The sequence below is a fragment of the Myotis lucifugus genome, unplaced genomic scaffold (genome assembly GCF_000147115.1).
Source record: "Myotis lucifugus unplaced genomic scaffold, Myoluc2.0 scaffold_3, whole genome shotgun sequence".
Lineage (NCBI taxonomy): Eukaryota > Metazoa > Chordata > Mammalia > Chiroptera > Vespertilionidae > Myotis > Myotis lucifugus.
Window position 1 is genome coordinate 26,173,244 of NW_005871051.1, and position 21,815 is coordinate 26,195,058.

At 41.3% G+C, this 21,815-nt stretch overlaps 2 protein-coding genes and 1 pseudogene across 5 annotated transcripts in view; 2 read left to right on the top strand and 1 right to left on the bottom strand.

Annotated features, from left to right (window-relative positions):
• The window catches only part of LOC102425711 (nuclear body protein SP140-like protein), a 310,769-nt gene that overhangs the window by 87,130 nt on the left and 201,824 nt on the right, over positions 1 to 21,815 (top strand). The gene's annotated exons all lie outside the window — the stretch shown is intronic.
• Positions 1,053 to 18,074, top strand: LOC111827880 (nuclear body protein SP140-like protein). 3 transcript variants are annotated; one of them, XM_023762251.1, is made up of 5 exons: positions 1,053 to 1,207; positions 7,884 to 8,031; positions 8,938 to 9,106; positions 11,590 to 11,673; positions 17,842 to 18,074. In XM_023762251.1, exons 1-5 carry the CDS (start codon positions 1,176 to 1,178, stop codon positions 17,901 to 17,903), a joined length of 495 nt encoding a protein of 164 aa, XP_023618019.1. In that variant the 5' UTR covers positions 1,053 to 1,175; the 3' UTR covers positions 17,904 to 18,074. The 3 variants fall into 3 exon arrangements, with proteins under 3 accessions (XP_023618019.1, XP_023618030.1, XP_023618025.1); XM_023762262.1 differs by having other exon boundaries at positions 1,075 to 1,207; positions 8,016 to 8,031; XM_023762257.1 differs by lacking the exon at positions 1,053 to 1,207 and adding an exon at positions 7,465 to 7,560.
• On the bottom strand, positions 4,334 to 5,654 carry LOC102426335 (annotated as a pseudogene). Its single transcript, XR_329643.3, has 2 exons — positions 5,623 to 5,654; positions 4,334 to 4,917 (listed from the first exon to the last, which is right to left on the bottom strand). The product of XR_329643.3 is annotated as a trafficking protein particle complex subunit 6B pseudogene (transcript).

Sequence of the window (21,815 nt, forward strand, 5' to 3'; positions counted from 1 at the left end):
TTTACATAGCTAAGATTTGGAAACAGCTTAAGTGCCCAACATCAGATGAGTGCATTAAAAAACAGTGGTAGATCTACGAATGGAATACTACGCTGCTGTAAAAAAGAAGGAATTCTTACTATTTGCAACAGCATGGATGGATCTGGAGAGCATTATGCTAAGTGAAATAAGCCAGTCAGTGAAAGATAAATATCACATGATCTCACTCATTTATAGATAATAAAGAACATTACAAACTGTTGAACAAAAGTAGACAATGGCAAAGAAGCATCGAACAGACTGTCAAACTGCAGCAGGAATGTAAGGGAGGGTTGGGGGGGGGGCTGGTAAGAGATCAACTCAAGGATTTGTATGCATGCATATAAGCACAACCAACAGACTCAAGACACTGGGGGTGAGGGGATGAGGGCAAGTGCCGGGGGGTAGGGGAGGCCGGGGGGAGGTCAGTGGGGGGAAAAGAAGAGAGAGAGAGAGATGTACTACTATTTGTAATACCTTAAACAATAAAATTTAAAAAAAAAACTTCCCATGTTTGCCGAGCAAAATGGGCTTTCAGCTTCATGAAGCCCAATGGACCCAATGGGTAGAATCTGAAAAGGACTACACAGACACACTTTATAATTAAAGTGCCAAAAATCAAAGCCAAAGAGAGAATTTTAAAAGCGGCAAGAAAAGGGTGACTTATCACATGCAAGAAAGTCCCCATAAGACTATCAGTGACATCTGAATGGAAGCTGCTCCTGCTGAAGCTTCTGAAGACCCTCTCTTTGCTATGCCCTTTGTTGCATGTCCCTCCTCTGTCACTGCCTCTCCTGATTTTTAGGGTTCCAGGCCCTATAGCTCCAGCTGCTTCCCTGTTTTTGGTGTCTATATACAAACAAGGGGATTCCTGTGGGCTGCTCTTCCCCTGGCCTCCAGGTCCTGACTAACTGTTTTTGTCCTCCATTCCTGCTGCCACAGGTCATGATGGCTGAAAATCACTGTGGGGCTGCAGGAGGAGGGAGACAGTGTCTGAAAATACTCAGAAAATTACTTTCACTTCTCTTTTCCCCATTTGGGTGGAGCCCTTCCAGGGTGAGTTCACTCACTTCCTGCTCAGGGCTTTGCAGCCACAGTGAGCCTAGGCTGGGGAGACTGGAAGGATCAGAGGTCCAGGCAGGACCCAGGGCAGGAAGATGGCCAGTGGGGGCAGCGACCTCAGCACCAGGTCAGTCTCTGTCTCCCTTCCTTCAATTTTTCTCTCTGGCTGTGCTGATGCTTTAGTGTGTATCATTAGACACTCGTCTAAACCTTCACCTCAGTCCTGCTCTACAAGGACACTTATGTGGAATGTAATGAAATACAGGAATACAAGTGGGAAAATTGGATCTTTAAACTGCAGAAGGACAGCTGCTGGTGTGAGTGTAGCTTTCACAACCCAGAGGACTCATCTTACAGCTACTGCTCAACTGGCAGCCCATGAGGACTCAGCCATCCTTTCTGATGCTTTGAGACAGAGATTTATTTTCTCATGACCTATGAACCTTCTGTTTTCCCTCTGGGCTCCTCTGACTTCACCTTGGTCATTTCAATGAGGAAACTTCAGAAAATACAAAATTCAGGGTGGCCCTGGCAGGTGTGGCTCAGTGCATAGAGCGTCAACCTGCAGAATGAAGGGTCCTGGGTTTGATTCCGGTCAAGGGCATATATCTCTGTTGGGTTGTAGGCTTCTGCAGCCTGGGCCCTGGTCAGGACATGTGCAGGAGGCAATCAATTGATGTGTTTCTCTAAAATTGATGTTTCTCTCTGTCTTTCCCTCTCTCTTACCCCCTCACTAAAAATCAATGGAAAAATATCCTTGGGTAAGGATATATAACAAAAACAAAATTCAGGGTTAAAGCATGAAATTTTCAAATCTGGGTGCTTTGGTCTTGTACCTGACCTGGGGACAGGTCAGCTCCAGGCTTATTCCCGTCTGTGGCTGAGGGTCTGGGATCTTCCTCCAGGGATCTTGATTGAAGGGAGTAAAAGAAAGAGGAAGGACCAAGAAACGAAAGACTAGTGCAGGCTGAGTATTTTCATCTGTACTTTGAGTTTCTGCTCTGGAATGCATTATACCTCTGACAAGGAAAAGGCCAGAAATACTTTTTCTCTAATAATGGGTCAGAAATAACATTACTTAATATGTTTAATTTTTTAATACAAAAGAATTACATTTACCTCTTGTTCATAAAGTTTCAAATGATATGCAAGTGTGTAGAGGAGAAAGTCCCCTTCACTTGCCACCCACCTGAAGCTCTCAGTCCTGGTTCTGTTGAGTGTTGTGGGCGCATATCATTTTCTCTGCATTTACACATGTAACTGATTTTCCTAAATAATTTGTGTCTTGTTTTTAAACAAATGGGATTTTATTGCATTTTGCATTTTCAGTTATTTTAGTATTGAAAATATTAGAGACCTTTTCACTTTAATAAACATACTGATCTCCCTCATTCTTTTTTAAATATATTTTTATTGATATCATAGAGGAAGGGAGAGGGAGAGAGAGATAGAAACATCAATGATGACAGAAAATCAATGATCGGCTGCCTCATGCATGACCTACACTGGGGATTGAGACTACAACCCGGGCATGTGCCCTGACTGGCAATTGAACCATGACCTCCTGGTTCATAGGTCAACACTCAACCACTGAGCTATGCTGGCCAGGCTCCCTCATTCTTTTTTATAGCTGTATACTACTCCATGGAATCAATAATCCATAATTTTTAAACCATTCTCTTCCATTGACAGACACTTAGGTAATTTCAATAAGCTATGATAACAACAAACTTATGTATATCTTTTATGCAGATATACATAAGTTTGTCTGGTGTCAATAACCAAAAAATCAAATTGTTGAGGCAAAGAGTATAAATACTTTTTTGTTTATAGATTCTGCTAAGTTGCCTTCTAAGTAACAGAGATTCATTTAGTTAATTTGCATTTTCTGATTACATGGGAGGAGGAACTGTGTTTTGACCATTTAAATTGCCTCTTAGGTGAGTTGCTGCATTTTTTCTTGCCAATGTTATCAGTTGAGATTGTCCTTTATTTGATAAGGGAGAATTTGCTAAATATTCTGAAAGTTGCAAGTTTCCTTTTTTTTTTTTTTAAATATATTTTTTTGATTTTTTTACAGAGAGGAAGGGACAGAGATAGAGAGCTAGAAACATCGATGAGAGAGAAACATCGACCAGCTGCCTCCTGCACATCTCCCACTGGGGATGTGCCCGCAACCCAGGTACATGCCCTTGACCGGAATCGAACCTGGGACCTTTCAGTCCGCAGGCCGACGCTCTATCCATTGAGCCAAACCGGTTTCGGCAGTTTCCTTTTCTTTTACTTTGTTTTTGGTGACTTCTATTTTATTAAAGATTAAAATTTAAATTACAGAATTATTATAATACTAGAGGCCCGGTGCACAGATTCGTGCACTGGTGGGGTCCCTAGGCCTGGCCTGCGAGATTGGGCTGAAACCAGCAGTCCGACATCCCCCAAGGAGTCCCGGATTGCGACTCCTGAGAGGGTGCAGGCCATTGAAGATACTGGGGCCCGCTACTTTTGTTCTAAGTTATAAATTACTTATTCAGGTTTTTTTTTAAATGGATAGAAGCCTATTAAAATTATCTATTTCTCCTTGTGTGAGTTTGGGTACTTTGTGTATTTCAAAGATTTGGCCTATATTAATTGTTATCAAGCTGGTGGAGATAGATTTGTTCATAGATTACAATATCCTTTTAATATCATGGGATTAGTTGTGATGATCCTACTTTCACTTCTAATATTGGTAATTTGTGTCTTTTCTCTTTTATTTATTAGCCTGTGTAAAATATATCAATTTTATTTATCTTTTCCAAGAACCAGTTTTAGTTTTGTGTGTTTTTCTCTGTTGTTTTTCTAGTTCCATTTCACTTATTTCTTCTTCTTTTTTCTTATGTAGTGTGCTGTTTGCTTTTTTTTAAATAACAAAAACAAATTCAGAAAGCAATCAAAATTTGTTCATTCTTACACAAATGATTCTGGCTGGTGCGTACTTTTTATGCTAATTTATCAAATCAAGTTTTGCTTCTCTATCTGTGGTTAAATATACATCCCTAAGCAAGTAGAAATGTTAAAATAAGGATTACATCTTGGTGTTTATTTGAAATCAGGATTTTTCCATTCTGAATAGTTTCAGTAAGTGTATGTTATGATAGAATGTCTCTTTATCTACTTTAACTTGGTCTATGTTAAATTGATAAAATACAACCTTAGTCTTGCTTAAGAGTACATCTTTAATTATACAAGTTAGTAAATAGGATATATCAACAAAAATGTCCAACAATGTAATTAAATCATTGCTACTTGAAATACTTTATACATGAATAATTTAACTCTTTATACTGTTGAAGCCTTGCATTTCAGTATATTGTACAACTTCTGTATCATCACCTGAAATTTACAGGCAAGCATTGAAGATGCCTTAGCTGTTACAATAATGTTTACCCCCAAGTTTGATAAGCTACCTCCGAGTAAGCCACATGTAAATGCTAAATACTTAGATGCACGTTCTAAATACTGTTTTCCTGCAGACATCTGAGTAAGCAGACTGAATTTATTGTTCTGAAGTACATAGATGCCCTGATGATTTGTCCTGAGACTGATGATTTGTTTCTTAAATACTGTAGTCCAAGAAATTTTTCCAAATGAAGTTCATGACATCTAACTCATACTTGAACCTCACGGTATCTTTTGTAAACCTTTGTTCCTTGTCCCACTCGAAACCCCATGTTTTCCAGCTTAGTAATACAGCGTGAATTTCCCACCTTCCCCTGCTCTGCAGACTAGTACACTCCTGACACCATCTCTTTATGGAGAAGCAAAACAACACCTCCACTAAATCTCTTTTTTAAATTTCTTTATTGATTAAGATATTACATAGGTGTCCTTAAATCTTGCTTATTCTTTTTTATTATTATTAAATTGGTTGGAGTGACAGTGGTTAACAATAACATATAGATTTCATGTGTGGATTTCTGTTACAAAATCTGTATATTGCACCATGTGCCCACCACCAAAAGTCAAATCTTCTCCTGTCACCTCATGTTAGGACCCCTTTCTCTCCCTACCCCCTTCCCTCTGGCAATCACCACATTGCAGTTTGTGTTCATAAGTTTCAGTTTTATAACCCACATATGAGCGATATTATATGGTTCTTAGCTTTTTCTGACTGACTTATTTCATTTGGCATAATGTTCTCAAGGTCCATCCATGTTGTCGCAAATGGCACTATTTCATTCTTTCTTATGGCTGAGTAGTATTCCATTGTGTATATGGACCATATCTTCTTTATCCAGTCCTCTGTCATAGGACATTTTGGTTGTTTCCATGTCTTAGCCACTGTGAATAATGCTGCAATGGACATAGGGGTGCATATATCTTTGCAAATAAGTGATTCCAAGTTTTTTTGGGTATATACCCAGGAGTGGGGTTGCTAGGTCATATGGTAGCTCTGTTCTTACATTTTTGAGGAATCACCAGACTTTCCATAGCAGTTGTACCAGTCTACATTCCCACCTGCAGTGAATGAGGGTTCCCTTTTTTCCACAACCTCTCCAATACTTGTTATTGCTTCTCTTATTGGTAATGGCCATTCTAACATGTGTAAGGTGATATCTCACTGTAGTTTTGATTTGCATTTCCCTAATTGCCAGTAAGGTTGAACATCTTTTCATGTATCTATTGGCTGTTTGTATGTCTTCTCAGGAGTAGTGTATTTTCAAGTCCCCCACCCACTTTTTAATTGGATTGTTTGTTTGGTGTTGAGTTTTATGAGTTCTTTATATATTTTGAAAATTAAAGCTTTGTCAGAGTTACTGTTTGCAAATATCATCTTCCATCTGGTTGGCTGCCTGTTTGTTTTGTTGTCCGTTTCTTTTGCTGTGCAGAAACTCTGATATAGTTCCATTTATTTATTTTTGCCGTTACCTCCCTGGCCTTTGGGGTCAAGTTCATAAAATGTTCTCTACAACCCAGATCCATAAGTTTGGTACCTATATTTTCTTCTATGTACAAGTAATTTATAGTTTTGGGTCTTATGTTTAGGTCTTTGATCCATTTTGAATTAATTTTTGTACTGAGGACAAACTATAAACAGTTTCATTCGTTTGCATGTGGCTTTCCAGTTTTCCAGCGCCACGTATTGAAGACACTATCTTTACTCCAATGTGCGTTTCTGGCTCCTTTGTCAAAAATTATCTGTCCATATATGTGTGGTTTTATAGCTGGGCCCTCTATTCTGTTCCATTGATCTGTGTGTCTGTTTCTCTGCCAATACCATGCTGTTTTGATTATCATAGCTCTGTTGCATAATTTAAGTCAGGTAGCATGATTAAGCTCTGGTTTTTGTCTCCCTTTTGGCTCTGGCTCCTGGGTTCCAGCTAGTGCCTGAGCTATTTGGGCTGAGCCTCTGATCCCTCAGTCCGCAGCCCATCCCTCATTGCTAGGAGACCACCAAGGAATTCACTCGCTTTCCTGAAGACTGATCCTGGAGTGAGCCCCATACAAGGGCAAGCCCAGTCCATGACCACCAAGCCCTCAGGCCCAATGAGAGAGTATTTAACTTCTAATTAATTATTTCTAATTAATTTTTATTTTATTTCCTTTCTTCTATTTTAGTTTTAAATTGCTCTTTCTTGTAATCTTCTATTTATAATTTTCTAAAAAATATATTTCTCATTAATCACTGCTTTTTCTGCATCACCAAAATTTTATAAAATGTATGCTCATTTTAATTTAGTTCAAACAATTTAAAAATTCTCTTGAGATTTTTCTTTTACTCATGCTACTTAGAAGTATATTTTTCAATCTCTAAGTATTTAAGGAGTTTCAGTTATAGCTCTCTGTTATTCATTTCTAGTTTAATTCCCTTGTTGTCTGAGGACATACTCTTCATGATTTCTATTCTTTTACACATGTTATGGCGTATTTTATGACCCAGAAATTGTTCTTATATGGTGAAGGTGAGTTTCCCTATCATCTTAAGTCTGTGTACTCAGCATTGTTGGATGAAGTACTCTATAAATGTCAAATAGATCAGGTTGGTTGATAGTGATGTTCACATCAACTCTATTTTTACTGATTCTTGCCTGCTGGAAGTATAAATTACCAAAAGAGGGTGTTGAAGTATCAAACTTTAATAGTGCATTTGTTTGTTTCTACTTGTAATTCTATCAGTTTTTACTGTATATAATTTGATGTCAAGTGTTCAGGTAAATGCATGTTAAGGATTAAGTCTTCTTGGAAAACAGAACCCCTGCTTCATATGAAACCCCCTCTTTCTCCTTCATAATTTTTCTGTTCTGAATCATCTTTGTTTGGAAATAATATGGCTACTGCATCAGTCTCTTGATTAGTGTTAGCATGATATCTCTCCATTATTAATATGAGGCTTGCTATTTAAAGGTTTATTATGTTGACAAGATATAATTTTTAAATATATTCCGTCACTTTGATAATCACTGGGTTTTAATTGGAATATTAAGACCATTCATATTGAATGTAAGTATTAATATGTTGAATTAATATCTATCATGTTTGCAACTGTTCTCTATTTATTGTATTTGTTCTTTGATTCTCCCTCACCCCTCTTTTTCTGCCATCTCTAGTTTTAATTTAAAATACTGCATGATTTCATCTTATCTCTTCTATTAACATATCATGTTTGCTTCTTTTTAAATGTATTTAGTGTTTGCATGGATATTGCAATGCACATTTTAACCCACTTCCCTGCAGCGTAGGTACTTTCTAGCAAAGTATTCCCAATTCCTCCCTCCCTTCCTGCATCTTGATGACCATTTTCTCATGGTGTCCTTTCTCCCTAGGATGTCTGTAGAAAACAAGCATATCTATGACATTGCTCTCTGCCACTTCAAAACACAGAAAGTCAAAATTTCAAACATAATAAAAGTATCATTTCCTTTCCTTGAACTTCTCCGTGACTATGGATTCATCAGCAATGAAATATATGAAGTAAGTAAGGTTTATTATGTCACAATCTAGTAAACCAGTGCCAAACTAAGTTATATTTTGATATCCTGGAATCAAATATCAGAGCATAACTAGATAACTAAGTGGGGACCCTCTCAAGTACTGCTGTAAGTGTTCTTATAAGGTCAGAAGGGAGAAGAGAAGCAGGCATTACTGAAGACAGTTCTGCTCCTAACAGAAGGAACAGTGCTCCGTGGTGCCCCCTATAGCGGGGTGAATAGCACTAGAGATAGGCTGGGTGTGAAGTGAGTGAGCGACATAGATTTATAATGCCTTGTAGGAATTATATACACAATATAGCGTAAACTAGTATTAAATGTAATTGTAATGAATGGATAAATAAGTTGAATGATTTCATTTAATTAAATAATAATTGTTCAATGAACACCAATTTAAATACTTATATCTGAAAACATTAAAATCCACAGAGAATCAATGTCTTCTTAGGAAAATTTTGAAAATAGATGCTTGCTATTCTTTCAACAACAGTTTTCAGTTCACAGGTACTTCTAGGCCAAGTCAGTCCTGGGGAAGGGACAAGCGGTGTCCAGTCAACAGAACAGCAGCTCATCAGCTGCTAAAACATTTGGCCAGGCTCTGAAAGGGCTACACATCACTTAACTTTAACCCAATTTGTTCTTCATAATTGCTCCTTACTCCATCTAATAGATATTAGAACAAAGAAATTAGATATGAATGGGAATTTTCAAGGAGGATGAATTTAGTTGTTTAACTAGTAGCCATACAAATATAGAGAAATTCTAAAACTGTACACGAGACCATAACTATGTTGGGAAGTTGTAATACATTAACAATAAAATCACTTTCTAGGGCTCTTCTGTAACTTGGAAATCTGTATTTATATTTTCCCAATTCATTATTTTTAAGAAGTCGAAGGAATCTTTTAAAACACCGGGTTCGGAACAAAAAGTCATAATTGATGTTCTCAATGAAGTGGAGAAGACATTTAACCTGTCCCTTCTGGAAGCATTGTTCAGCGAGGACATCATGGACACCTACCCTGGTTTAAATGATATTTATAAAACCTTCAAAAAAGGTAATTAGGGCCCTGGCCAGTTTTGCTCAGTAGAGAGTTGACCTATGGATTGAAGTATCAAAAGTTCAATTCCTGGTCAAGGGCACATACATGAATTGCAGGTTCAATCCTAAGTCCCAGTCAACAGGCATGGGAGAAGCAACCAGTGATGTCTCTCCTCCTCCTCCTCCCCCTTCTCCTCTTCCTCCCTCCTTCCCACTTTCTCTCTAAAGAAGGTGATTAGGTTTATTACCTATTTTTTGATGTCCAGGACCAATTTTTCCCCAGAGGTATATATTGGATGTCTACCATGTGCCACAGAAAGTGCTGGGCAGTGGGAAGGTAGCAGTAAAGAAAACAGACATATCGTAGCCACTCAAAGCTTATGATAAAATGACTACGGTACAAACACTCACCTGTAGGTCTGCTTAACTAGGTATCTTGACTCAGGACAACCAGAGCCACAGTGGATTCAGATTTACTTAGACGGACAAATGACAGGAAATACAACATCTCAAAAGTGCGGCATCAGTTGCTCTTCTTCTTTGTGACACTTAGCAGGGGTCCTCACAGCAGTTCACCAAGTTGACTACAACCTACCTGAAGTGACAGCATAGCTATAGGTGCATGATCCACCCTGATTTAGCCACACCATGCACAGGGGAGTCATTATGTCATGTACAACTTTGTAATTATAACTTTCAGAGACCCCACAAAGATACAAGAGTCACCAGGTTGAAGGAAGACAAAAAATGGCTTATAATTCACATCTAGTCCCTTCCAGGCACATGCAATTTACCTACCTTCAGTCAGTGGTCATTTGTAACTCTAAGCTCAATGTTGGCCTACTAATTCAAAAGAAAGTCCACCTTTATCAGATTTCCAGAGTAATGAACAAGAAAATTAACTCAAGGTCAATTTTGTTCTTGAAGAAAGAGAAATGGCTTTATTAACTCATTCTCCAAAACATGTGTGATCAACAATCAATCACAAAACTGATTGCTCTGCCAAAAATGTTTTGATACTATACAAAACTATTAGTTTGACTCTCTACTTTTTCCCTGAGAAGGAATAATTTTATACTTTTTCATTGGTTCTCAGAAAAGATGATGTCCTCCAATAATTTTTGTTTGACTTGCCTAGAAAACTTTTTATTCTACATGCTTTTGGTCTCAAAAAGATCTCCAGGTAATGATGGAGAATTCAAAAGAAAAATTACTATAATAACTGAGGAAAGCAGATGATATGGGAGCAAGCTTATAGCATTAAAGGGTCCATGTGTCTACAGAACAAAGACAAATTAGATTAATTTCAGAATGAGAAGCAGACTTGCAAGTTGATTCAAAAGGGATAAGAATAAAAAAAGAGTTTGTAAAGTCTGGCTTCCAAAACTAAGGAATTTGATGTTATTTGTTACACAGTAGACAGACAGTACAGGTTTATTGCACCAGGAGGTATCCTGCCATCAGCCCTTAGGCGTATGGGCTTACTGCTTCCCTGTTTCCTCCCTGGACTCTGCAGGATATACACCAAGAATTTTTGGTGTATTACCTTCCTCCATATCTTTGCTGGGTTACCTACATATAGAGTCTCTGGGCTGGTGCTGTGTTCTTCCCTCTTTGGCAATTCTCCAAACGTAACAGGCATCTTGGTATGTTTTTCAGGGTCACAATATTCACTCCCTGTTTGCAGCTTCAAGGAATATTCCTCTTTAGCCTGGAATCTGGGTGCCCCAGGAACCTGTGTCTAGTTGTTCCCATGTCCAATAATTTCTCTTTGGGAAGCACTCATCCTCCCTTACTCAGTTAAGCCAAAACCTTCTCTTGTCCAGCCTCATTTCTAAAGCTTTTTTATACACATAAAGCTCTATAGCAGTGATGGCGAACCTTTTGAGCTCGGCGTGTCAGCAATTTGAAAAACCCTAACTTAACTCTGGTGCCGTGTCACATATAGAAATTTTTTTATATTTGCAACCATAGTAAAACAAAGACTTATATTTTGATATTTATTTTATATATTTAAATGCCATTTAACAAAGAAAAATCACAAAAAAATGAGTTCGCATGTCACCTCTGACACGCGTGTCATAAGTTCGCCATCACTGCTCTATATGATCTTTGTTTTCCTCCCAAGGAAATCCCTCTGGTTTTCCTTACAGTTTGAACAGTTCAGCAAACACATTTCAAAATAAATATCATATTATTTATTTTGATATATTTGTTCCTGGTCAGCTGAATATTTTTTACAGAAATAACAAGCTCACTATGTTGCCAAACCTTCCTTTTCCTAACATTTCAGTGGCAACTTTCTGTGTGGGAAGCATAAGGGCCCTTTTGTTGGGTATTCTCTTTTCTGTCCCAGGGAAGAAGAGTCAATTTTACCAACAGGATTAGGACCCACTGAGTACTGAGGGACACAAGCTGTGGAAATTCCTAAATGTGTAATTTGAGATGACACCACTCCAAGTGATCTCTAATTGTCTTCTTCTTATGCCCTCTCTTCAGTGATACCAAACATAGAACTGTTCCTAAAAAGTGATGGAGAAGAAAATGAGGAGAGACCTGATATCCAACAGATCCTTGAACAAGGTGATTGCAAACAGATAGAAACTGATTCTCCTCTGCTAAGAGGAAAGGAGAAAGGAAGGTGGGCCTGAGTCCTGAGTGGAGTTTGGGAATCAGGGAAGACCTGTTGAGGAGCATGGAGAAGTTCAGGAAGGGCTTTTTCTATGAGCATCTGACCAGAGTCTGAACCTGGGGGATGAGCTATGACAAGAGATCATAGGCCCAATAATCAAGACAGAGGAACAGGAACCCAGTGTATCAGGAAACCAGATTTAAAGACAATACTGACCTGAAAGTAACTCTTATTACAGAGAGGCCTATAGGAGAAGATCAGTGTGAAGCTGTGAAGGGCTAAGAACTATGGGCCCAAGGTTAACCACACCAGAAGATATCCTGGATGATGACAATGGGGTTGACTTAAATGTGGGAGATGCTGTTCAAGAGCAGGAATATTCAAGGAGATGGGCAGTCATATAGGGAGGGAAGAGAGGAAGTGGTAAGATGTGTAGGAGGAGATGTGGGTATTTTGAGAGAGGAAGAGAGAAAATGAAAGACACGAGAAAGGGGTAAAGTACACAACGATGACAACCATATTACTAAGAGCTTACTTATAAACCATTTACTCTGGCAGTTGAGGGCTTAGTATTCACAGCTGCCCGTAGGGGGAAGTATCATTTTCTGTCCATTTACAAAAAGGAGACTGAAATCTTGAGGGACCATGTATGTAGTTGGCCTGGAGTCAAATGAGGATGAACTCAGGCTTTCTGAACCCAAAGCCTGTGTTCTTAACCCTGCACATACCCAGATAATCTCATAGAAAAGACAGAAAATTGAGTCAAAAGTAGTGAAATATGTGCAGAGAGAAAGATACAAAAAAAAGAATACCAGGAGCTGGAGAAAGTACAGGAGAATCAGATACTGAACCTCATAAAAAGGCCAAGAAGACAGAGAAACAGACATTCGGAGAGAGGATGTGGTGTGAAGGGGTTGGGGACAAGGAGACATGACTTTGTAGGAGGTAAGGGAAGCCCACCAATCAAAGGAAGTTTTAAGGACAAAAACAAGTTCCCCATAGCTATGGGTGACAATAAAAGCTATTTGCTCATTAATTATCTCAGTGAGATGGCAAGACTGAGGTCAGGTGGCAGCTGATGGCAAGTGTCGGGTAGATTCTCAGATCCAGATGGGCTCTGTGTCAATATCTGGGGGGAGGGGATCTTCAAATCCTACTTTATAATAATTAATTGGTGATTAAGGGAGAATGTCACAGCCCATATTTTAATTTCTGAAATAAACTTCTAATTGTTTCCAAGAACTGGTGACAGCTCATATCAAAGTCTGGCAGTGGCAGAACCCAGTGCATCAAATAACAGTGGTCTGTTCCTGTTGACTGTTCTGTGAGCCCTTGATGTTCTTGTCCCATATGGCAGGTGCTGTGGTGGGAGTGCTGCTTCATTTTAGTATTAATTGCCCAGAACAGTCAGTCTTTACATCCTCAATTTCTCCAAAGATTTAGATAAGAGTCTTCATTTTTCTGGTTGCCTGGGAGAGACTCTCCTTCCATACTCCTTAAGTGCACTTGCTGCCAGCTCCTACAAGCCCAGGCCTGGACCTATTGCCCATGCACCTGGCTTCAATTTTCTGACTCTGTCTTGCTTGAATCTGGATGCAACCTTGCTTTGACATGACGTCCAATGCTGGCCAGCACTGCAACAAGGGTGGTGGGGTAAAGGTCATGAGTATGTTCCCCCTGGGCCAGGGTCTCTCACCTGTTGGGTCCCTCACACAGGACCATCAACAAACCTCTCCCATCTTCTCTGGGGCACAGGCTTGCAGCTGCTCTAAAAACACTATGGAAGGCGTTATTGTGTAGCTTCCACTGAGATGTGTTATTTAATAAAAGATGTTCTAGCCCTAGCCAGTTTGGCTCAGTGGATATAGTGTCAGCCTGCAGACCAAAGGGTCCAGCATTTGATTCCGGTCAAAGGTGCGTACCTTGGTTGCAGGCTCCTCCCTGGCCTGGGCCCTGGTCAGGGCTCGTGAAGGAGGCAACCAATTGATCTCTTTCTCTCACATCAATATTTCTCTCTGTCTTACCCTCTCTCTCCCACTCTCCCTAAAAATCAATGGAAAAATATCCTTGGGTGAGGATTAACAAAAACAGAAAGAAAAAAAGAAATAATGTTCTAAATGAGTAATATCCTATCTAATAAAAGAGAAACATGGTAATTACCCATACCTCCGCTACCCTTCCCATTGGCTAATCAGGGCGATATGCAAATTAACTGCCAGCCAAGATGGTGGCCGGCAGCCAGGCAGCTTCAAGCAAACATGAGGCTTGCTTGCTTCAGTGATGGAGGACTCCAACGTTCCCGGCCTGCTGCTGTCGGCCTCTGAGCTTGCAGTTTGAAACATTGTAACAAATGTAGAAGCTAAACAAAACCCCAGAAACCGTCTTTCAGCTAGCCAGGCTTCAGCCAGCAGGACCGCAACATTGTTTCAATTATAGAACCCAAACAAACTAGATACCTGCTTTCAGCAGGCGAGGCCTAAGAGCTGGAGCCAAGCCTCAGAGCTAAAGCTGGCCCAGAGTAAAAAAAAAAAAAGAAAAAAAGGAGCGGTTGGGAGCTTTAGTAACCCGCCTGAAAACAGCCCTCAGCCCCTCACCCAGACTGGCCAGTGGGGACCCCCACCCTGAAGGGTGTGTGACCAGCTGCAAAGAGCCATCATCCCCTCAGCCAGACTGGCCAGGCACCCTAGTGGGGACCCCCACCCTGATCCAGGACACCCTTCAGGGCAAACCAGCTGGCCCCCACCCATGCACCAGGCCTCTATCCTATATAGTAAAAGGGTAATATGCCTCCCAGCACCGAGATCAGCGGAGCCGCAAGCCCTCCCGAACCCGGGATCAGCATGACAAGGGGCGGTGACAGGGTGCAGCGCCCCAACTCCCCTATTGGCCCTACTCTGTGAGTGACAGGGGGGAGCTCCTCAACCCCCTAATCGGCCCTGCTCTGTGTGTGATGGGGGGAGCTCCCCAACCCCCTAATCGGCCCTGCTCTGTGCGTGACAGGTTACGGAGTCCCAACCCCCCTGATGGGCCCTGCTCTATGAGTGACAGGGGGTGGAGCCGCAACCTCCCCATCGACCCTGCCTTGAGTGTGACAGGGGGCAGTTCCCCAACCCCCCAATCGGCCCTACCTTGAGCATGACTGAGGGTGGCATCGCAACCTCCCGATCCGCCCTGCTCTGTGCATGACAGGGGGCAGCGCCCCAACTCCCCAATCAGCCCTGCTCTGAGCCTGACCAGGGGCTGCACTTAGGGATTGGGCCTGTCCTCTGCCACCAGGGAGCAGGCCTAAGCCAGCAGGTCATTATCTCCTGAGGGGTCCCAGACTGCGAGAGGGCACAGGCCGGGCTGAGGGACCCCCTCTCCCCCACGAGTGCACAAATTTTTGTGCACCGGGCCTCTAGTATTTTTATAAAAGAAAAAAAAACTTTCACAATGATTTTGAAAGCACCTTTATATGTTTAGAAAATCACATTTAGTAAAAAAAAAAAAATTAACATATAAGAATATGAAACATATAACAAGCATCAGCCCCTATTCTTAGCCATTCATCTATAAGTGCAGCTGGTGTGATCAGGAATGTTGAGAGGAAGGAATCATGATGAGCAATTTGCAGAGAAGGGATTCAGTGTGTGTGTGTGTGTGTGTGTGTGTGTGTGTGTGTGTGAAGGGTATAGTGTGTGGGGAGGGGGGTAATGACATTATAACCCAAATTATGCAATAAACTAACAATAAATGTATCTAAGAGTCTGACCCAGCAGGGATGGTTGACTGTGACATGAACCAGTGAGGGAAGGGCTGTGTCACATTCGCCACCCAAGAGGAGACTCCAAGGAACAATGGATGTGGCACAAAACATGCGGCCTTGATTCTATATTAAAATTTTTGGAATTATTTTTAAATCCTCTTTACATAAGTTACTTTGCATAGAAAAATAGAAATAAATGACAAAATCTGAACTGCACTGAAAAAGTATTTATTCACACACTATTGAGGTTGGTGGAAACAGAGTGGATGGGTCGATGGAATCAATAATGAGCAGAGGAGGTTCACCATAGGGAAGGGGGTGCACTGGTCCTGGGTGGTTTACTCAGGGACTCATTTCCTATCATTCCTGCTCTGCTCTGCCCTCTATCCCTGGCCACAGATCCCTGCAGCATTGCTTGCCAGCTCCCTTGCTACTGCTTCCTGGTGGATTCCTAACCTGGGAAACACCAGCAAAGAGTGGAGAGTGGGAGCAAGGGAGAAGCATGGTATTTCCCCATCAGCAGAACTTTGAAAATGACGGGAATGCTTAAGATGGAGAAAAGATAAAGAAAAAATTGATTAGAAGAGATGTTCACAGGTCACAGAAATTGTAAAGAAACAGAATAGAATAGGACAAAGTAGGAAACATAACAGATAATCAATAAACTGGAAAATCAGATGGGGTACTAAGGGCCACAACCAGAGGGAGATAGGGAGACCCTGGGACACATGTAAAGAGGAGCTCATTCCCATGCCCTTCACACCTACAGTGCTTCACCCTAGACCCTGCTGGGCCTGGGTGGGCAATGATAAAATAATGTAAAAAATAAAGTATAAAGAGAGAAAAAATACATAAATAGAAAAAAATCATAAATAGAAAATATGGGGGAGACACAAAGAGAACTATGTCAAGAATGAGTAAGAGACAATGAATGAAGAACTGGTAGAGAGTAGAGTAGGTAGAGAGGACCAGGCATTGTCTGGTTTGAGAAGACACCACAAAGAAGGCAAAAGGGGTGTTCCTAACCCCATTGAGAAGGTAAGATGTCCACAAAATAAAAATGGCCCTGAAATTCACTCAGATAAAAATAGGCCTCTCCTATGAGAAGTAGAAACAAAAACAAAAACCCACAGTTAAGAGAGGCCCCCAAAAAGACAGAGTTGAGCAGCAGGAAAGGACAGGGGTGGGAGAGCTTTCCTCTGCAGTGGGCTTACAGAGAAAAGAGCTTGTTGGTTGTAGTGAGGATGCTCATTCTATTACCAGAGACAAGTGGATTTTTCATTTATTACAAAATTGGAGCTACCCCACCATGGAAACCAAATTCATTTCTGCTCTGAACACCTGGTGGATATAAAGAATGAAAAACCATTTTTTAATTCATGAGTTGAATGGGAAGCCCAAGAAAGAAGTGGCTGTGACCAGACATCTGACAGTATAGGTAAGGCTGACTGAAAGAATGTGTGATGTGAATCCCGGTCCCAGGCAAGGGTCTGGGACGAGTCATCAGGACCAAGAGATACAGTTTTGGTGGCCTTGTTTAGAGGTAAAAAGGGGAGGTAACCAGTGCCTTAAGTAGTGTGCTCAGCAGAAAATGTCCCCAGTAATTGAAAAAAATAAACAAAAGCAAAAATGGTTGGTTTAATGTCAGAGAGACTATTTCTATGCAAGAGAAGAAAGTGATGGTTGTAGAAGAAAAGAAAGAAAAATAAAGAGTCAAGATATTCATTAGAAGAGAGAAAAATAATGCAGAACAGGAGAGATATAAAGACATACCATCACCAGACATAACTAGTGAAAATTATTTCACCCAATAGAAAACTGAAGAAGTAAAATGAGAATGAAAGAAGAAGTAGAATGAGGGTGGGGATCAGAAATAGACTGAGGATGGAGAGAGGGAATAGAGTGAGGGTGGGGGTAAAAAGTGTGCTGCAGGATAGACAAAGCTGCCCTCTGCAAATGAACTTCTCCACCTTCTGGGTAGGATCTAGAGCAGCCGTGGGCAAACTACGGCCTCGAGGGCCACAATGGGTTCTTAAACTGGACCGGAGGGCCGGAACAAAAGCATGGATGGAGTGTTTGTGTGAACTAATATAAATTCAAAGTAAACATCATTACATAAAAGGGTACAGTCTTTTTTTTATTTTTATTTTTTTAGTTTTATTCATTTCAAAGGGGCCAGATCCGGCCCGCGGGCCGTAGTTTGACCACGGCTGATCTAGAAGAACCTGCAGGTTACACACATTCGGGCACAGACCAGGGGGACCTGAGTTAACTTAGCTTCTAGATCTCCCTAGAGCTGTCATGAAGGGGTTTCCTGTCAGTGGGCTCCCTGGCCCCACCTTGAGACACTAACGGGTTTTTCTCCTCTATGCAGAGATCGATAGTGAGGACTCCAGAGAATCCAGTGATGGAGCTGAGCCCCCAGAAGCTTTGTAGACGAAAGGGGCCACATGCTAACCTGACAAGCTCAGGGGAGGCCTGCATGGAGGTCTTGCAAACTCAGAGACCTAAAGGAACCACAAAGGATGGTCTAAAATTAAACTTTAACTAAAAGCAGTTATGGTGGGCAGTTACATCCTAGGCCAGTATCTTCACTGACAAGGTCTGTGAGCCTTAACTGAGCCTATCTGTTTTTTTGCATCTATAATAACATACCCTTTTAAATGTCTGGGTAACTTGTAACTTCCCTTGGGGCACAACCTAATGTGCTGGGCACCAGGACAGATACCACAAATTCCTTCATTATCATGTTAATTGTTCCTGCCTAAGTATGTGTCCATCATTTTACTTTTTATCCAATCCCAGGGGTTTCCCCCGCTTTGCTTTTTCCCACCTCTCTAGTCTATCACCAATGGATTTCATGTAACCCACCTATGTCCCTTTCCTTTGATTGCAATGTATATCTACAAATGTAACCCACCAATCTCTGGAGCATTATCTCAATTTGTTGAGGTTCTGCTTCCCGGCATATGTCGACAGTTTGGCTCAAATAAACTCACAAAAATTCTTTACAGGTTTCAATGGTTTTTATGTTGACAGCTTCCACCTCAGCATTGAAAAGGAAAATTGGTAAGGAGGTGAAAGCTCAAGGCTTGGTCTGCAGGAACCTGAGTTAAGGGCTACTGTTTCCTGAGGAATCAATTCTGAGTTTATTCTGTACCATGAACCCAAGAAGCCCTCTGCATAGAATGCTAAAAAGATATTAATATTAAGATTGCAGTCCTGAATGACAAGTATCCAGCATCAAATTTAGAGCTTCATTTTCCTCATGAATCTTTTCTGAGCATCTTCCATGTCTTCATTCTATTACTTCTAGGAAACTGTTTACCTAAAAATAAAATGCTTTACAAAGTGAGAGGCAACAAGCACTTATTTGAGGTCAAAGGATTCAGGAAAGCACTTATTCAGGCAGAAGTGTAAATAGTGTTCTGATGAGGAGACAATCTCCAGGGATATTTATGAGAAAGGGAAGGGGACTATTTACATCAATAGAAGGAAGGCATTTCTATTGGTGACGATGAGCTAATATAGTGATGCTAATTCTAAGCAATGTTTTAATTTTCAGCCTGGTAGTCATCAGTCCCAAAGTCATGTCTGCTTCTTGTTAAAATTGAAAACAATTCTTTGGGACATAATGTCATTGTGGGTCCAGTCCCAAGGGTATTTTGCCCTGTTTTAACAGTGTCAATGTTTGAGGCATAAGACATGCAATGCAGTTCTTCTGGGATGACAGCTCCAACTCCATCTATTTTATTTTCAAATCACCAAAAATTGTGTTTATTTGGGAACAGTAGAGAAACTGCTATTTGGGGTAGGCAGATTGTAGCAAGCTAAAGGCTAGTCCACTGAGGTTTTGGGGCAGGCATTATTTATGGGCAGGAAGTACAAAGAGGGGGTAGGGAGTTCAGCTAGAATCCAAGCAGTAAGATCATTGGCTGCAGAATGGGGAGAAATTCTTGGTTGATTTTTATCAGTTGAGTGGTAAGTTTTGGTTTTCTGTCAATAAGGCATTTACTAGAGATCAGTCTTTCAGTCCTTAAGTTTCATTTTACTGAGGATGCATGCATGAGATCTTTAATTGATATCCTCTTTTTTTAGGTTCCATTTTAGGTTGAAATACTTTCATTTTTTTAAATTAAATCTTTATTGTTCAGATTATTACAGTTGTTCCTCTTTTTCCCCCCAAAAGCTCCCCTCCACCCAATTCCCACCCCACCCTCTGCCCTTACCCACCCCCCGCACTGTCCTCATCCATACCTGTATGATTTATGTTCAGTCTCTTCCCACACCTCCCACACCCCTTTCACCTCTGAGAATAGTCAGTCCACTCCCTTTCTATGCCCCTGATTCTATTATATCTTCTTAAAGGATACCTTCCAGCATTTCATATAATACTGGTTTGGTGATAATGAACTCCTTTAGCTTTTTCTTATCTGTGAAGCTCTTTATCTGACCTTCAATTCTGAATAATAGCTTTGCTGGGTAAAGTAATCTTGGTAGTTCTTGCTATTCATCACGTTGAATATTTCTTGCCACTCCCTTCTGGCCTGCATAGTTTCTGTGGAGAAATCAGCTGACGGTCATATGGGTACTCCCTTGTAGGTAACTGATTGCTTTTCTCTTGCTGCTTTTAAGATTCTCTCTTTGTCTTTTGCTCTTGGCATTTTAATTATGATGCGTCTTGGTGTGGTCCTCCTTGGATTCCTTTTGTTTGGGGTTCTCTGTGCATCCTGGACTTGTAAGTCTATTTCTTTCACCAGGTAAGGGAAGTTTTCTGTCATTATTTCTTCAAATAGGTTTTCAATATCTTGCTGTCTCTCTTCTTCTGGCACCCCCATAATTCAGATGTTGGTACGCTTGAAGTTGTCCCAGAGGCTCTTTACATTATCTTCATATTTTTGGATTCTTTTTTCATTTTGCTTTTCCGGTTAGGTGTTTTTTGCTTCTTCGTATTTCAAATCTTTGACTTGATTCTTGCGATCCTCTAGTCTGCTGTTGGAACTCTGTATAATATTCTTCATTTCAGTCAGTGTATGCTTAATTTCTAGTTGGTCCTTTTTCATAACCTCGAGGGTCTCACTAGATTTATTGAGGGTCTCACTAAATTTATCGGCAGTTTCTAGAAAATTCTTGAAAAACCTTAAAAGTGTGGTTTTGAACTCTATATCCAGTAGTTTGCTTTCCTCCATTTCTGTCATTTGTGACTCGTTTCTTTGTCTCCGCATTTTTTATTCTTCCCTGTGTTGATAGAGTGGCTTTCTGAGCTAGGTGTCCTATAGGGCCCAGTGGCTCAGCCTTCCCAGTTACCTGAGGTGGACACTCTTGGTGCAACACTTTGTGTGCTTTGTGCACAGTCTTGTTGCAGTTAAGCCTTGATTGTTGTAGGTATCACTGGGAGGAAGTGACCTCCAGGCCAATTGGCTGTGAGAATCAGCTGTGTCTATGGTGGGAGAACTTCTGTGCTGGAGACACCCTTAAGGGGCAAGACTTGCTTCAGTGAGGCTTTGGTGCTCACTGAGTCTGCCCCCTGAGTGTGTCCCTTATGGATCTGAGGAGTTGTAATCTGGATGGTCCCACTCTGACCACTGGGTACACTGGCTCTTGGATCTCTAAGGAGGTGCTAATTTAGCCTCTGCTTGAGGTTACCCAGCAGGAGCTCTGGAGAGATCTGCAGGTTCCTCTTCTTTGTTTGGGGTTTGGAGGTGCCCAGATGAGGCCCAGCTGTGAAGCAATGCAAGCTGCTGTGGGGCCTTGGTCCTTCTTCTGGATGTTCTGGGTCTCTCTGACCCAGCTGCAGTTTGTTAGGTAATTTTCAGATTGCAAAGGGCCAGGCCTTTCATATGCAAAAGCATCCGAGCACAGCTTTGGTGGGGCGGGGTCTCAGGGAATCAACAGGGTGGAGCAAGCAGCTATGGCTGATCCTCAGTCCTGTCCTAAGAGGCCCCGCGTCTCAGTGTCCCACGGTAATCGCTGCAAGCACCTCTGAGAGAAAGCCGCCCTCGAGTTCCAAGTTCTGCCCGCTGCCAGACAGTCCAGTTTCTCCCCATATGAGTCTGGGTTCCCAGAGACTCGCCCAGAACTGCAGTCATGGCCGTCAAGAGCTTGTGTCTCCCTCCCGATTGAAAAAGAAAACCGAGTCCCCAGTTGCCAGCCCTTTCCGCCTGGGCCTCCGTACCTCTGCACTTTACTTCCACACCTCCTCTGAGTCTCAGTGTGCTTTTTTATTTCCTTCTAGTTGTAGAATTTCCACTCAGCCAGCCTTCCTATGGTTCTGGATGATGTCCGTTTGTCTTTAGTTGTATTTTTGAAGTGGTTGTGTAAAGCAGCAATTTCCAGTGTTTACCTATG